Source organism: Purpureocillium lilacinum (genome assembly GCF_023168085.1).
Source record: "Purpureocillium lilacinum CBS 284.36 DNA, scaffold_4, whole genome shotgun sequence".
NCBI lineage: Eukaryota > Fungi > Ascomycota > Sordariomycetes > Hypocreales > Ophiocordycipitaceae > Purpureocillium > Purpureocillium lilacinum.
Genome location: NW_027072114.1, coordinates 4,888,374 through 4,904,107, shown reverse-complemented (window position 1 = coordinate 4,904,107; position 15,734 = coordinate 4,888,374). Strand labels below are relative to the sequence as shown.

General features: G+C 54.1%; 3 protein-coding genes across 3 annotated transcripts; all 3 read right to left on the bottom strand.

Annotated features, from left to right (window-relative positions):
* Positions 1 to 506: 506 nt before the first annotated feature.
* On the bottom strand, positions 507 to 1,286 carry PLICBS_006570 (uncharacterized protein; the record flags this gene model as incomplete). The annotated part of the gene is made up of 1 exon (XM_065600994.1): positions 507 to 1,286. One exon carries the CDS (start codon positions 1,284 to 1,286, stop codon positions 507 to 509), a length of 780 nt encoding a protein of 259 aa, XP_065457066.1.
* Positions 1,287 to 5,780: 4,494 nt separating this feature from the next.
* Positions 5,781 to 6,174, bottom strand: PLICBS_006569 (uncharacterized protein; the record flags this gene model as incomplete). Its single annotated transcript, XM_065600993.1, has 2 exons — positions 5,781 to 6,035; positions 6,091 to 6,174. The coding sequence occupies 2 exons, from the start codon at positions 6,172 to 6,174 to the stop codon at positions 5,781 to 5,783; spliced, it is 339 nt and encodes a 112-aa protein (XP_065457065.1).
* A 7,097-nt stretch (positions 6,175 to 13,271) lies between these two features.
* Positions 13,272 to 14,156, bottom strand: PLICBS_006568 (uncharacterized protein; the record flags this gene model as incomplete). Its single annotated transcript, XM_065600992.1, has 1 exon — positions 13,272 to 14,156. One exon carries the CDS (start codon positions 14,154 to 14,156, stop codon positions 13,272 to 13,274), a length of 885 nt encoding a protein of 294 aa, XP_065457064.1.
* Between the last annotated feature and the right edge of the window lie 1,578 nt (positions 14,157 to 15,734).

Genomic DNA, 15,734 nt, shown 5'->3' with positions numbered 1-15,734 from the left:
CGTAAGACCCGAGCGAACAAGGTAGCATATGGATGAAGCTAGCAAGTTAGAAGTCGAAGCTCGTATGCATTATTATCGATCCCGGAGCCTTTGTATCATCGGTTACCATTGTGGTCACATACCTTACAGGACATCCACGAATTCCCGTAGTCGTCATCGCAATTCTTGGCGTATGAAATGCTGGTTTGTGGTTCGCTGGGCCAGACCAATTTCTGCAATTGAGACAGCCCCAAGGGTTTCTCTTCGCCAGAATCGGTGACGCAAATCCTCCTGCAGTTCGGTAGTCTACGGAGGGCATCAACCGTGAACTCAGCATGATGCTTCACGCCCCGTGCTGGCCTGCCCTTCGCTGACCAGCCCTCAACCCTACACACATGCGCCGCGAGACACGTCCCATCCTACGGTCACACCAGAAAGTCCAGAAAGGAACGACTGTTAGACTCCTATATGAACACTACTATACAACGAAGCGCGTTCTTGCGGTAGTACATGTCCAGATCCGGTTATCATAGCCCACCCATCGGCTTCATGCCAATGACAACGACGAAGTCGAAGATGGCGTGAGTGTCCCCGCACGCGACCGCCCGCCGCACCGTCGCATTCAGAACATGCACCTCTTCCTTCGACCAGCCCAAGATCTCCATGAATGGAACGGCCGTTAAACCTTCGATGCCCTCTCGAAGGCTCTCCGCCATAAATATGCCAATCGTCCTGAGCTTCGGATCTTTTGGCCAGGCTCCAACGGGCAAAGAAAAGCGTCTTTCCTGAACGTCCACAAATCCGGCAGACTCTATCCATCTCTTAAATGACGATGCGGGGTCCATGTCCCGTCCACGCTTGCGTCCAGCTTGCCTCAGACCATTCATCAACTGCACAACAGGACTGTCCGACGAGAGACTTTCGTCCTCCGAATAAGGTTGGTTGAGGGTGCCTTGAAGTTCAATCCAGCCTCCTGGTTTGAGATTGTCGTATATCTGACGAACGAGTCGTGGCCAGTTTGCTATCGACCCTAGCAAGTTCCGCAAGTGCACGAAGTCGTACTCAGTGGACTCATACCACTCCTTTTCAACATCATCAACGAAAAATTCGACGTTCTGGGGCACGTGTTTCGGCTGAATTGGGCTGAGATCGTAGCCTCTAACTACCGCCGACGGGTACTCATCTGCAATGTCGATGGCCCATATGCCAGTGCCAGCACCCACATCGAGGATGCGGCTCGGGTTTTCGCCGATTGGTGAAAGAAAGAGACGATCATCCAGAGCCAGAAGGAAAGCATGGTGTAGCATGTCGAGCCTGTTCTGTTCTCTATCGTCGTTCGGAAAGCAGTATAACCCGGCTTGATAGCTGTGGTAGCTCCGGCCATATTTCCATTCGTACTCCGTGATGCCGGGTGAAAGTGAGACGGAGGAGGAGGGCGGTTCTTTCCCAAAGGTTGAGTCCGCATCGTCATCTGAGCCTACTGCGGCCGCAACTACGTCTCCTGGATCTTGAGACCAACTGCCGAATCGTATCAAAATGCAAGGCACAATAACAGTATATATTGAGTGCTCTTACCTGGACTTGCGGTATCAAAAAGTGACACCGCAGCCGCAGTCGTCGTTTGGTTGGTATTGAGAGGCCTTGCGTCCGATGACTCGGACGATGCACCGTCGCTCATGTCACTCGGAATCACTGTGTCCGCCAGCGAATCCGAAGCATCTAAAGGTCGCATCAGCTTAGCAAGAGGAGATGCCTGTGAAGCTTTGCTTACTGGACTTTGGTGCAACGATTCGGAGGTACTCAGTCCCCGACTCTTCCTGGTTCCTTTCCGAGCACCCCGTCTGCTTGGCACGTCGAGGGATGTGCTCATCTCGCAACTCTTTGGAGATCCCGCGAGTCCACCTGTTGACTTTGGAAGTTGTGTCATTTAAAATGGACTGAACATTGGAAGCCGTAGATTGGGGGACATCCGTCCCTCGTGTTCCCAACATGTCGAACGACGCTTCTCCAACCTGAACCCTCCGGGCCGCCGTATCCGGGAGAGAAGCCGAATCATCTATCAAGACGCATTAGCTAGGTGAGGAAGTTGATCGTGACTCCCTTGTACCTGATTCCGGCCCAGCGACTTGTGGAGATACGATCCCTGGCTCCTGCCGAATCGTTTCTAACTGGCCCGTCCGCTCTGCTCGTTCGAGGATGTGCTCATCCAGCAGCTCTTCGAAGACCCGGCAACTATTGTCGTCTCCGCCGTGATTCTTCTGAGCTGAATCTGTCAACTTGAAGAGCTCATCGACAATAGATCGGAAGCGCCTACCCATGTGAGACGCAAGAGGTGCGCTCTCAGACCCCTGTGTGTCAGGAGTGACAACGCGAGGCGTGTTGATGTTGGTCAGTGGATTCGACAGATCCACAATCACGGAAGTGTAAGGCAAGCCTCCTTCCTGGCGCCACGTGTCCCGGTGCTCCAAGACATGAACACCTGTTCCCGACACCTCGACGATGCTTCCACAAGCATCTCTGGCCCAAGCCTCGACACAGCGGGGCTCCGCCGAAAAGGGCTCGCACTCTGAATTGCATTGATGCACTAGACCATTTCGGGAAGATTCGGAACTGCTACCACCCGATGAAGGCCATTTGCCCGATGCGTCGGACGCCGCATCGTCGCTGATATCACTCCGAACCGCCGTGTCTGGCAGCGAGCCCGAAGTATCTAGAACAACGCATCAATTTAGCAATAGAATAAGAAGCCCGTGAAGCATCGCTTACCGGACTTTAGTCCAGTGACTCGAGAGTACTGCACCACCGACTCTCCCGAATCTCTTTCCAAGATCCCTAACCGCTCTGCATGTCCAAGAACTTGTTCGCCTTGACAAGCTCTGAAGACACCGCGGGTCCGACTGCTAATGTTTGGGGCACTGTCGACTCTGTATTGATGCTTATAGCTCGTCTGCGCTGCCCTCTGTTAACAATTGGAGTTCAAGGGCAATAAATGCGAGCACCTACCAGGCAGAGATTCATGGTCTCCGGCCTGGGGTCCGTGAGATCCAAGAGTGCCACAGCGACGTGTGTTGACATTTGTCGGCGTGTTTGAGTCACTGACGTCCGCGAAAGGATATGACAAACCTTTCTCGTCTCGCCTTTGCCGGTGCTCCAGGGCGTGATGACCGGTCTGTGATGCCTCAATGGGATCTCCACCAGAATTTCTCGCCAAAGGCTCGACGTAGCGGAGCTCCGCCAAAAAGGCACTCGGACAGATGGGAGGCTCACGCCACATACTACATCGATGGGCTGGGTCATTCTGATGAAGGGAGAGACAGGCGCAGCCCGGCACAATGCTAGTTGGTTTAGCACACATAGGAAAAAGCGTAATATGTTCTTCGACAGCCGATCCCTCATCACCCATCGCGCTGCGCGTGGCCAGGTCCGTGGCTGGCAGCCCCTGCGGTGCATATAAGATCCCAGGTATGGTCTCGTCTGTCTGAGTCTCTATGTTGTTGCTTCGTTGATCTTGTCCTGGTTCTGAGACTGGAGCACCATCTCTTCTAGATGTCTTTGATTGGATTCCGAAAGTCATAGCCGACACAGAGGTTCGGATGTCTACAGATTATCAGCCGGGGGAGGCGAACGTGAGTGGGATTTCTCACCGGGATTGGGGTGACCCAGCACCTCGCCTGAGTTCTGGTCGTCCACATAGCTAGATGCTTCACAGAACGACGGCGACTCCCTCCGCAATTCCCGCTTAGTCCTTGTGGCGGTGAAGACGTCCGATTCTGAAATCTCTCTAGAGTGCTTCAATGACTTTGTAGGATTGCCGCTGGCCAAGCAGGACACGTTGCCGCCTCCAGTGTGCTCAATCGTGTGGATGCCAGCTTTTTCAGGGTAGCGTGTTTCAGTGGCGTCTTGCGGTGACGTTGCCATTGCATGAACATCGAATGACTTTAGGCACCTGTGGAGAGGCAGTTGGCGGTCACACGGGCCGGCAGATGGTGGCGGAGTGGCCCTGATTCTTCGTTAGTAGCGTAACCCTGGTAGTCGTCTACCATTTATAGGTGCCACCCTACCTGTCTTGCTCACTTCTCCCTTGTTGGTGCTTTTTGTCGCCTTTCCCTGTGCCTCTCATCCACAGCCCTTCGTCTAGAGATTCGCCACCAAGCTCAGGGGAATGCGGACGACCGTTGCGAGAGCCATTCTGTTCTTTTGGCATGACCGAGGCGTTTGAGATGGCTGAAGTGAGCTATTTGAGCACATCGTTGGAGGTTCATACACCTGAAAAGGTATGGGAAGGGAAGAAAGTGTTGCTCCCTTGCTGTCGAACAGGCAGGGTTATATATTCTTGTACCAACATCAGAGATTGAACATGGGGCTTCATGCTCCCTTACACACAAAGGCCAAGCAAGTCAGACGGCCCATCCAAAGCTGATTAATCGTGCTAAATGCCGACGTACAGGCACCCAGTGACGAGATCATTCCTTATTCCTGGTCCGCGGAGATTGTACCATGGCCCAGCCACATTGACGTTGAGGATTCTGAGCGATCCCTGTAATTCGGACGTCCATTGCAAGGACACTAACTCCATATAATTATGCAAAGAAGCAGGCGCATTGCCAGGGGTGGTGGGCTCCGTCTCGAGCCCCGTGAATCCTAACTGCGTACTGGAGGAGAAGTCAATTACCAATACTGGTTAGACCTGGGCGGGACAACACCGGGGCAAATAGTAGGGGAGATTTTGAGGTAAGTTTCGGGGTAAAGCTCAGGGTAAAGTGCGGGGTACGACAGAGACATTGATAAGCCACACTTACCTCGTTTTCTCCCTTGGAAAGTTCCTTGCTTTCTACCCCCAAGGCCGGCCTCGTCGGACACCCGACTCGGACCATCCTCGACGTTCTCGTTCCGCAATGTCTGTCTCGTCACGACCACTGCAAACCAACGAGGCATGGCTCAAAATCGCTGCTGCTGCAGACAAATTAAATATTGTTCGATCGTTAACGGACGGCAACAAAAGGCGCGCCTCGGCGGCAGTCGCTATACTCAAAGAGGCACAGAAGTCAAGTAAACGCGGGAAGTACCAGATCTTTCTTCATGATGTTCTTCTCAAATGTGGCCCCGGGGGGGTCCTCTTGTGCGCCGTCGGTCTTGGACAGAACAATGTGGCGAGCATGAATAAGTCCAATCGTGCTGCCCTATTACAAAGGTTGGAGAAGCACGACCTGGTGCCGCTGCGTGACGGCACTCTTGAATTGCTTGCCACCTCTTACGGCATACCCAAGAGTGTAAATGGTGCGTGTGATCGCAATCGGACAACTTCGGCTGAACTAACCGGTTTAGATTTGCACGATGCAATCCGTCACGAACAATACCGACCACAAGGCGGGAGCGCTAGCTCAGTCAATTTACGACAACCCGCCCCTGGGACAGGCTTTCCAAGTGGTGCCCAGGAAGACACCGGAACATCCAACGAAACACAACACGAAGGCGACGCAAGCGCGCCACAATCCATGGATGGAGGGCTTATTACACAGAACCCGGCTTCAGTCCAGAACGACGAGCTGGGAGCGACAGAACCGAGAGATTTGCTACCAGGACATGGGGCTAAAGGCTACGTGACATCAGGGGCGGTTATACCGCTTACTATCGAAGCCGTCACTGTTCTTCTTTCGCACCTCAAAGACGGACGGGGGGGTGGATTAACAATTTCATTCCCTCCTCCACAGGTACACCTGCCCTTCATCACTGTTCCGCATCACATATGTGCAGATATTATCAGAACCGCGATCGACCCGAATCAGAACTATCATTGAGGCTCATTCGACATATCTCACCTTGACGCCCTCCATTATCCAGCAGTAATAGCCGGGGTTGAGAATGATCATTAGTGCCCCATCCGAGGCGTTGTACTGAACTACAGGTCTGTGGTCCGTCTCGCTCAATACCTCGAATACGGCGACATATCCTGCGCTGCCTCGTTTCATGACGACCGCTGTAGTAGTCTCGAATGGTCCGCGAACCGTAACTGTGTGTGGCCCTGTCCAGCCTCCGACCACGCCTTGCTGTTGGGTCTGTTTGTAATTTAGCAAACGTGCAAACCACGCATAACGAACATGGTAGGCTCACCGTATCCAGGAAAATCCCTCTTAGCTCCTCCTCGTTCTTTGCTGAATCGTCACTAAGAGCGATAGCTGTGATCGAGTCGCTCATATTGCTGGTAGAGAAGCACTCATTTCCGGCCACATAATCCGAGCATAGCCTGCGATAACCTTAACCCGCGTGGATTGGCGGAACGGCCGCTGGCGGAATATAGATGGGACAGTGTGTGGCCAAGGCGACCTATCAACTGGTTGACGAGCTCGAAGGCAGAATGATCGAATGTTTCTTCGCCGGAATTTCACAGCAACCCCGGAGGTTGGATAGCAGTTGGTGTATTTGCTCAGGCAGATAACTGATGCAGCACTTCGTCAGACACGAGTCTCGATGGTCCTGGTGGCGGGGACAGACTGCTTGAGGCCAGCAGGGCCGTACTTCACTCTATCAATCAACGCAGGTGGTGGATTCATCGTAAGAAGTTATACCGCGATTAGATGTGTTTGCTGTCATTCGTAGAGCCCGACATCATAACAGCGCAACATCCGTGCCGGTTTGAACAGGACGAGTTATCTCGAGTGCGGGCGGCGAACCCCACGAAATCTTGCGTCCTTTCGGATCCGGGTAATCAATATTCCGGAGGCGGTTGCCGGATTAAAAGGTGGGGAGGTGGTGCAACCTGGACCGCATGTGCTTCACAGTAAAAGCCTCCAATGAATGTCACATTCCAGCTCAAGGGCAATAGCGTAGGCGTTTGCCTGTTCAACTTGTATGCAACAAGCTTCTCAGACCACTCGATAATGGATCAAGCCTGTACCATTCCCCGGCTCCTTCATTACGCACGTGTATCAGGTGCTTCACGAACGGACACAGGCCCGGCCTCCCAGCGCCACTAGTATCCATCCCTGCCTGAGAGAGCTTCGTACAGTAGTTATATACAAACACAGTACGCAATATACAGGGCCTGGTCCTCTGTCGCAGTGAAGGCATCACAGATACCTGAATAAGTAGACCGTACTGTACACGGCATCAGTCTCTTTTCATGGTGGAAATAGTTTCACGCAACTCAGCCTCTGCCTGTTATATCTCAGATGCATACGGCCAACAGCCCCAAGCAGTGCAGGAGCCGTGCGACGGCAATGGCGCACTGAAACACTGAGCAAAGGTTATGGCACTAGGCGCCTGCGAATCCGTTGCCGGGTTGTTTTAGCCTGGTCCTCCGTCCAATGGCACGGCCAAGTCTGGCCCACTTTAACCGTCCAATACTCGTCCGCCGTCCAACTGTGAGGGTGTCACGTCAAGATCAGGCTTAGTCATGCGGTTCGAATCGGTTGTCAATTGAGCAAGCAGAATAAGTCGCTTCTAGATACAAGACGTAGCGCAAGGAGGAAAGAGAAACGCGAAAAGCGGCTGCCTCGCGCACAACACATGAATAGGAGTATCACGTGCCGTGGCACGTGACACCGTTGACAAGCATCAACTTCTGGAACCGTGACAGTTGGACCGTGGACGAGTGTTGGACCGTGGACGAGTGTTGGACCGTGGACGAGTGTTGGACCGTGGACGAGTGTTGGACCGTGGACGAGTGTTGGACCGTGGACGAGTGTTGGACCGTGGACGAGTGTTGGACCGTGGACGAGTGTTGAACGGTGAAGGTGGGTCGGACTTGGCGGTGCCATTGGACGGATGGCCAGGCCACGGGATTCGCAGGCGCCTAGTGGCATAACCTTCTGCTCAGTGTTTTTCTCGACCGAGGGATGCAGCTCCGGACGCTTCTAACGGTGCTCCTCTCAACTCCTGGCCAGCACCATGTCTCCCAACAGCATCGCCGACAACACCGCCTGTATCGCAAACGCCAAACGACAGCAACGTGTCGGACGACATCGAGTGCTCCCCGTGTCCGATCGACCCTGCCATCACGACTTGTTATCGAGAGCAAACTGACACATCAACCCGAGGTACCTAGTGCTTACGGCACCTTGAATATGTTTGGCGGTGAGGTGTAAACCTGTCAGGCGCAACGAGTGGCCCCTCATTGGCGACCCAACTGAAAGGAACGTTCCCAAATCGACATTGAGACGAGCATGCAGCTTTCGCCGGGAGATCAACGGTCTGGCAATGGCCTTCCGTACTTCGGGACCTCTGACCATCGGCGCGGAAGTACGTTACGCAGCGACGATGCATCATCCCGCATTTTGTCTGGCCAAACACCGTCTTGGCCACCGCAGGGCCGAGGCAGACGCAGACGCCATGCAATCGCCTCGCAAGCAGCAGAGAGTTGAATCGCCCACGAGATCTTTGCCCTCTCTGCCAGCATCGACTGTCGCACGCCAGGGTCAATTGGATAACTGGACAACGATCGGAAAGAAGATCCCCTATGAATCGGGCAACGAAAGACTCTTGCATTTTCTATCTAGTATTGGATTGACTTCCAGCTTTTATAGTTGTCTGCAAGCTCCGAGTGACTCCAACTGAGCAGTTTGTGCGGTTGAATGAGTGAGTTGTTTGGCGGCTGAAACAATTATGCTACGATAGGGGAATTGACACATAACAGCTTCATCGGGTTGACATACGCAAGAGACCGTATTGTGAATGAGCGAAGAGCGACTTGATGTTGATATCGACCGTTACAGACAACGATGCAAATGACGCCTCCATAGTTGCAGAGTTTGAGGAGTGGCGCATTGGAGAATGTCCTCTTCAAGCGCATCATGGTGGATAGTGTGGCGACGTTTCAGTTGCAATTCGATTGGGACTTATGCACCAGACATTGCGGACGTAAGCCCACGAAGCCCAAACGAGCGCCGCGGGCAATGAATCGTCCGGCTGCCCAGACGACCAATCCCAGGGTGCAGAACAGATTTCTGCCGACAAGTTCCTGGACGGAGATCCATCGATGGCACATGGAACAATATCCCGGGCGTTCCAAGGGGTCGCTTCAGGTGCGATACTGTACGAAGCTGAAGAGCCGCAACAGACCATAGCCTGCACCACTAGGGTTTGAATCCGTGGACTGTCGTTGCACATGCGGAATCAAAGTGTCAAGCCGCTGGGGGGGTCTGATGAGGGACCATAACCAAATCGATGGGACATGGATTCCCGCGGAACCGTCTTGGACAACAATCGGGCATCGCTATGATTGCGATCGAATGCCCATGTCATTGGTGTGGTGGTCCAGTGAGACCTCTCGGATATTCACAATGGCCGAGGCTCTCGCACCTGGGCTACAGTAATGTCCCTAGAGTGGACGTCCAAGATCTAAGCACGACAAAGACACGTCCCGTCTCGATGCCCGTCGACGTAGTTATCAAGCGAATCAGAGAAGGGCCGGATTTTCGCGCCGGACAACTACCCATAAACCTGCTGAACTTGAAATACTTTGGACAGGCACCCCCGACGCCCACGTTCCTCAACATGCCTCGGTTTGATGTTCTCCCAGCAATCGGTTCACATCTGGAGACGGAGTTTAGCAGAGAAGCGATCGCCGGAAAGCGTGGGCATGCCACAGCCAGAGAAGTCGACTTGGATCGTTCTCTAACCTTTTCGCTGTTTGCGCAGAGGGGATCTTTTACCGGGTTCCATGTCGATTGCCCAGACGGAACCTGGGTGAGCAACGAGTGGGGTTTGAAGCTTTGGATCTTTGCTAGAAGCAGTGGTGGAGTGTTTGGGTCAACGAAGAGGCGCTGGGTTGGCGTAAATAGGCGTGGCGCGGAAGGGAAAATGTTGCGTGGAAGGGAAAGCGTTGCGTGGAAGGGGGAGCGGCATCTCTGCAGCGCAAGAGGAGGGGCGGTTGGCAGTCACCCTACATAGCTACACACCATTAGTCCTCGCGTCGCAAATGGTGCCGCGACTCCCTCGACCCTCCGCGTCAAGATACGCTCACGATCCTGCCATCGCCAACCTCATCCAGCGCGCGTCAAGCTTCCCGTTTAACGAAGCACGCGTACTCGTTTTGACCGAGTGTCGCAGGATAGAGACATCCGGACGCCGCTTATGCAAGCCGCCCTATGGCCCCGCTACCTGCCCGACTCTCCAAGATCGATTCCGTCGAACTTCATCCCCTTTCTCGGTATCCACAGATTGCGGCGAAGGGCAACCGACCGACCAATGCCCGTTTCAGTAATATGAAGGAAACCTTGTGCGTCATGGCCGGATATGACGCACCAACCGGACGATTCTCCCCATAACGCCGCAGCGGATGACCGTTGCACACTGTTGCATTGCGCGTTATGAGCTTGTCATTGGGTGATGCCGGTCAGCTTGGACTGAGCGGTAGCTGTCGTGACCAGGGTTTGACCAGGGTTTGATCGGTGACACAAGGCGTCGCACATGATGAGATTGCGACCAACACTCCTCCGCCCGGCATCTGCGTGTCATGGCGGAGTCAGCTCTCTCAAGCGCTTCTACAGAGAAGCGGCTGCCTCGTCTGCTTGCTTCTTGGCCAATCATCCAGGCAAGTAGGAGGCCCAGATGCCCGCCGCCCGCCTATTAATAAGCCTCTTCCCCCCGCGGCATGTCGCGCTGTTTATCCCTCTTCCCAATTTCTTTGGTTTCCCCTCCTCTTTCCTCTCGTTGATCCTTGATGACTCTCGTGATCTCTTGACTCACGATCACCCCGCGACTCCGGAGGTAGCTCCTCGATCAGCATGCTATCCAGCCCTTCTTTATTGGCCGAAGCGGCTCCAGGCGAAGGCCTAACGCACCATGGAGTGGACAGTCTAGATCCGATGTTCCCTCCGACCCAGCCATACACCACCTGCCCAGATGATGACCAGGCCGCAGAAAGCAAGGACACAGCGGCTTGCAGCTCTTTTTTACAATTCGGCAACCTCCCGCCGGAGATACGAATTTACATATGGCACATCTCGCTGCGCGAAGCCGACGGGCCAGTCTTGCTGCCCTACAGGCGGGCTTGTCTGCGACTCGTTGACGTCTCCGAATCTGACGAAGAGTATATCGCCGGTCAAAAAGTTGTGCGCGCGGAATTTGATCCACACTTGTTGGATAAAGTTTCCGTTCCAATGCATTTTGCCGCTATCTGTCCGGAATCTCGTTGCGCTGCCTTGTCCTGGATAACTCAAACGGAAATGCGTCCTTGCGCGAACCGCCAGGGCTCTGGATTCGCGCGACCGTTCGACCAAAGTCGCGATACGCTCTACATTGAACCAGACAAAGCAAGATCCTTTGCATGTGAGTGGGAGGACTACATCGGGGATACCGGCGGAGACCCGCTGATGCGTTCAACTATTGCCCGTCTCGCTGTGTCGGAATCTTTTCTTCGCGCCGAAGGTACCTTCCCTCCTCGCCCCACTGGCTACGAAGATATCTCCGTCTTCGAGGATATGTTAGAGGCGGCCCCTTGCGCGAACCTGATCCTAGTTGTCGTGGACGAGCAGCCTGGATGGAGAGATAACGCCCTCAAGTTGCAACGCCGATGGGTAGCTGAAGACGCAGGCGATTACAGGCTTTCATGGGACCCCGATCGGCAGCGCTTTGAGGTTGCTGCTGGTCAAAGCAGTGGCAACATCGACGAGTACGCATGGATGAAGGCTATTTGTGAAACATGGATTCCGTGGCTTGTTTGGTGTCGACGAAGGCCATTAGAGGTCCGTCCTGTCCGTTCAATCAGGCAAAGGCCCAGCGCTGCCGGCTGAGAAGCACAGCCTCGCCTACAAATAGGTGATCGTGGAAGGCCACGTCCTATGAGCCTTGAGGACATGCCTGGTGCGTCTGCTGAAGCATCCGTGTATTTCCATCTTCGCGGATGGCGAGAGCCAACGAGGCGCCGCAGGAGCGGTTGCCTCTAGCCACTCAGGGCAAAGCGTGAGGAGAATTGCATTTGTCAACTCTTGGCTTCCTTATGGGGCTACAAATCGAAGGCATGTGATACGCAGTGGCCGTCAAACTCCGGAGAGCCTCAAATGCTCGCGTGACGCCCTCGACATCCAGATGGCCTCAGGGCTGGTGTGCTCCTGCTGCCAAGCTCGACAACCTCCATATCCTGAATTATCCGCAACATGCGAGCCCTTTGTCGTTCATCTGACTGTCCAGACGCCACAGGCCAGTGCTTATACGTCGAGCGGCGACGATTGGAAACTCCACCGTAAACGATATGGTGCAGGCCATCTTTTCGTGGAAGACTACGACGAGCGAACCTCTGTTGAAGGTATGCTCTCGTAGCTTCCAAGGCGACGTCGTCTAGGGGTTTGATGTGCCCCAACTTCTCCCGACGCATCATGTCCGAGTCATCGGCTGCCGTTGCTTTGCCGGTGGGCGTGAACACTGCGGACACTTTTTCTTTCTGCGCTGCTGCAACGACGGCATCGTCGACCGATCCCCCCTGGAGATTGCTGGTATCAAATCGCGGCTCACAGTCGATCTTCATGTCGTCTGCTGCCGGGCTTCGACCGTCGAGCCGATTGGCGGTAACACATTTTGCCGGGGATGTGTTCATGTTCGAGGCTTCGGCTTTGATCGAGCTGGGATACCGCTGATAGTCGTGTTCAGGATGGCGATGAAGGAAGGAAACAACATGAGGAGCTGCGAAGAAGCGGGGGGACAGACCTGGATAGAAATACTGGACTATGCCTTGACTCTGTCGGAGGAGGCTCGGAACATCAGCTGGCCCGGGCCTCCTCCGACGAGCGATGCTTGATGTGCATATTTGGGAACCCGAGCCCATCATTGGGCAAGAGCGTCCGCAACAGCGGCACAGGCTGCCAGGGCAAGGCTCACCATTGGCACATTCGACCGCCAGGCCATGCATGAGATATGTTGGTACGGGCCAGGGCTGTCAGTTTTGAGCACGAGAGGGCCCGCGGTACCTTCACAGACATGACCGACCCTGTCTCGGCTAGCGCTTGGGGATCTCGACGAGGCGTGGCGTGGTTCGCGACAGCTCTGGGCGCCGCTGCCTGTTATTACTGTACCCCCGCCAATTGCCCTTAGACTGACTATAGCTAGAAATGCGTCGTGCCAGACGAAGAGAGGCCAAAGAATCTCAGGATGACATGGACTGGCCTTTCAAACAACCATAAGAGTTCCGCAAGATAGCATAACTTCAATTCGGCGATTTGCTGACCAAAACTTCGAGGGAGTCCATGAGTACAGATACATCCAGCTTCGTCGGAGGAAAAACACATCCCTACCAACAGCCCAAACACAGGCTTTGTTCTCCAATTTCATTGATGGGAAAAAGGACACTCAAACGGACCTTACTGTACTTCCTCGGTATCTCGTTCGCTGAAACACCCTTCGGGCGCTGAAGAGGCCGCGGCGTGCCTGGACTGAGTGCCTGGTACGTCTTGGTCTGGCTTGTCCCTTGACGCTGTCGCCCCGTGGATGTTATCTGGAGGGTTCGACAATGCAGAAACCCTTGGATTGTCGTTACCGGCTCCTCCATCAAGTTTTCGTCGGAAGAAAGACCGCCATGGCTTAGGCCGTTGAATGATGTGTAGGTCAGATGGAGTCATTGCGATAGTGCTGGAGTCGCTCGAGTACTGCGGTGCGGACGCTGATACGATGGACTCAGGGGGACGCTCCCGGGGACTAGTCGTATCGAGCTCGACGGCCGGGCCGGGCTGGAGAGGTCGCTCATGGCTTGGGAGTTCGTATATGGGTACTTTCTCCGTTGTGTCTGCGGCCGAGGATATTTCCACCTCTGATGGAATTAGCTGTTGAAACCACTGAGCAGCCTCATCATACTGTTGCAACTGAAACATTGTTTTCGCCAGCCAGAAGATGCTGTCCTGGGTGTCCTCATGCTTGTCTCCACACATATTTTGCCGAGCCTTGACAACTTGCCGTAGCAACACCTGGGCCTTGCCATATTCTTTCAACTCATAACTCGTTTTAGCCATCCAGAATCTGCTCGTAACTGTGCTCTTGTGATCGTCACCATACTGCTTCTGCCGTCCGACGACCACGTGTCCGAACCAATGTTGGGCATCGGCATAATTTCCAGCCGCGTATAATGTTAGTGCCAGCCAGTGCCTGCTTGTGAGCGTTGCTGGGTGCTGCTCGCCATACGCTTGCTGCCGGCCGTCCACAACTTGCCGGAAGTAGCATTCTGCATCGCAGAACCTGCGTCTCTGGTACATGGCCATCGCTAGCCATAACTTGCTCTCGAGCGTGGACCTGTCTTGAAGGCCGCAGGTGTCTTCTCGAGCCTCTACCACTTGCTTGAATAGTTGTTCGGCTTCCTGATATTCTTTTCGTTCGTAGAGTAGTTTCCCCAATAACCATCTGCTCTCGGTTGAATCTTCATCAACCTCGGAGTTGGTTTGGCGTTCATTGATTACCTGTCGAAAGCAACCTTCAGCTCCGTGGAAATTTCCTAGTCGGTAAAGACTCTTCCCCAGGAGGAATCTTGCGGCAAGTATACGGTGTTTTTCGCGAACGTCTTGTTGAAAGCTTGGTTTTACGTCGTCGGCCGTCTCATCGTTCCGTCCGCGGAAGCTCGTCATAATGTCGCATTTGACGCTGAATTATGCCGTCGCTAGGCCAGTAAAGTCTGTTCACATCATTTATCTCCCGGTGGAAAGATCGCAAACTGTAAGAAGCAGGTCAAGAACCGTAATGGGGGCAGACGCGGCGCTATTTCATCATATGAGCCATTTCCGCCGACCACGGGACAGGGGCAGGGCTCTCAGAAGCGGGGTTGCCTTATGCACCTCCAACTCGATGGCAGCCGCGGACCTGAGCCCTAGAGTCGCGCGAGCTGACCGAGCGATGCACAAGTGCCTGTGGCGAGCGGGCTCGAAAGGTGGCTTGACTGTTGTGAGACCTGGACAATAATTCAGTCGTAAACACTCGCATTAGGGCTTCAGGAACCAGGAGGCTCGCTAACCTGTCGTCGATGGCAGTTGCGCATGGCATTCAAAACATAATGGAGAGACTTCTCAGAGTTGTACAGGCATCTAAACCACAAAATGACCGCGGGAGCTCTGGCTGCCCCACAGCAACGCTCTACAGTGTCCGTGCGGTAACATCCCAGCCACGGTGATTTCGCCGACTACCACAAGCGATGCGGGCACGATCGCACGAGTTCATGCGGACCATGCAAAGCGCTACCCATTCCACTGCAGTAAGATACCGTCACGGCTCCAGATGAGGCTGAACTGCTCACCGGCCAAAGTGATACGCAACGCAGTAGGCAAGGGCCTCAAAATCTTCGTCGCGATGACGCCGGAAAGCTCTCTATAAATTACCCTGCCCGCGACATTGACGAATTTTGTCCTTTTTTTTCGTTTGTTTCGTGTGGTTCTCAATTGCTGGTCACGGTCGTGCGAAGGGCGTGCCGGAGGCCTTCACTTGGCCGCCGCCTCTACTCTGGCAGCAAGGTGCAGCTCGATGGGAGACGCTTTCCCCGACTCATGTCATGATGAGGACGGACTGCGACAAGAAAGCCGCGTGCAACTGTACATGCCGCGAACGGGTGCTAGGCTCAACAAAAGAGTGTGTAATCCTCCCCGCCTAAGCTTCAAGACGATACCTGGCATTCACAGGGCTGAGGCTGGTTCGGCGCTCGTACTGACGCTTGTGCACATTACGCCACCTTTGAGATGGTTAAATTCTTCGGCTGTCTGCCAATTTGGTGTGCTGAACGTGACATCCTTGATTTTAAGTCGCCGCCATTTTCGTCGTGAGCAAGATTGCCACGACTCATAGAGTCTCGC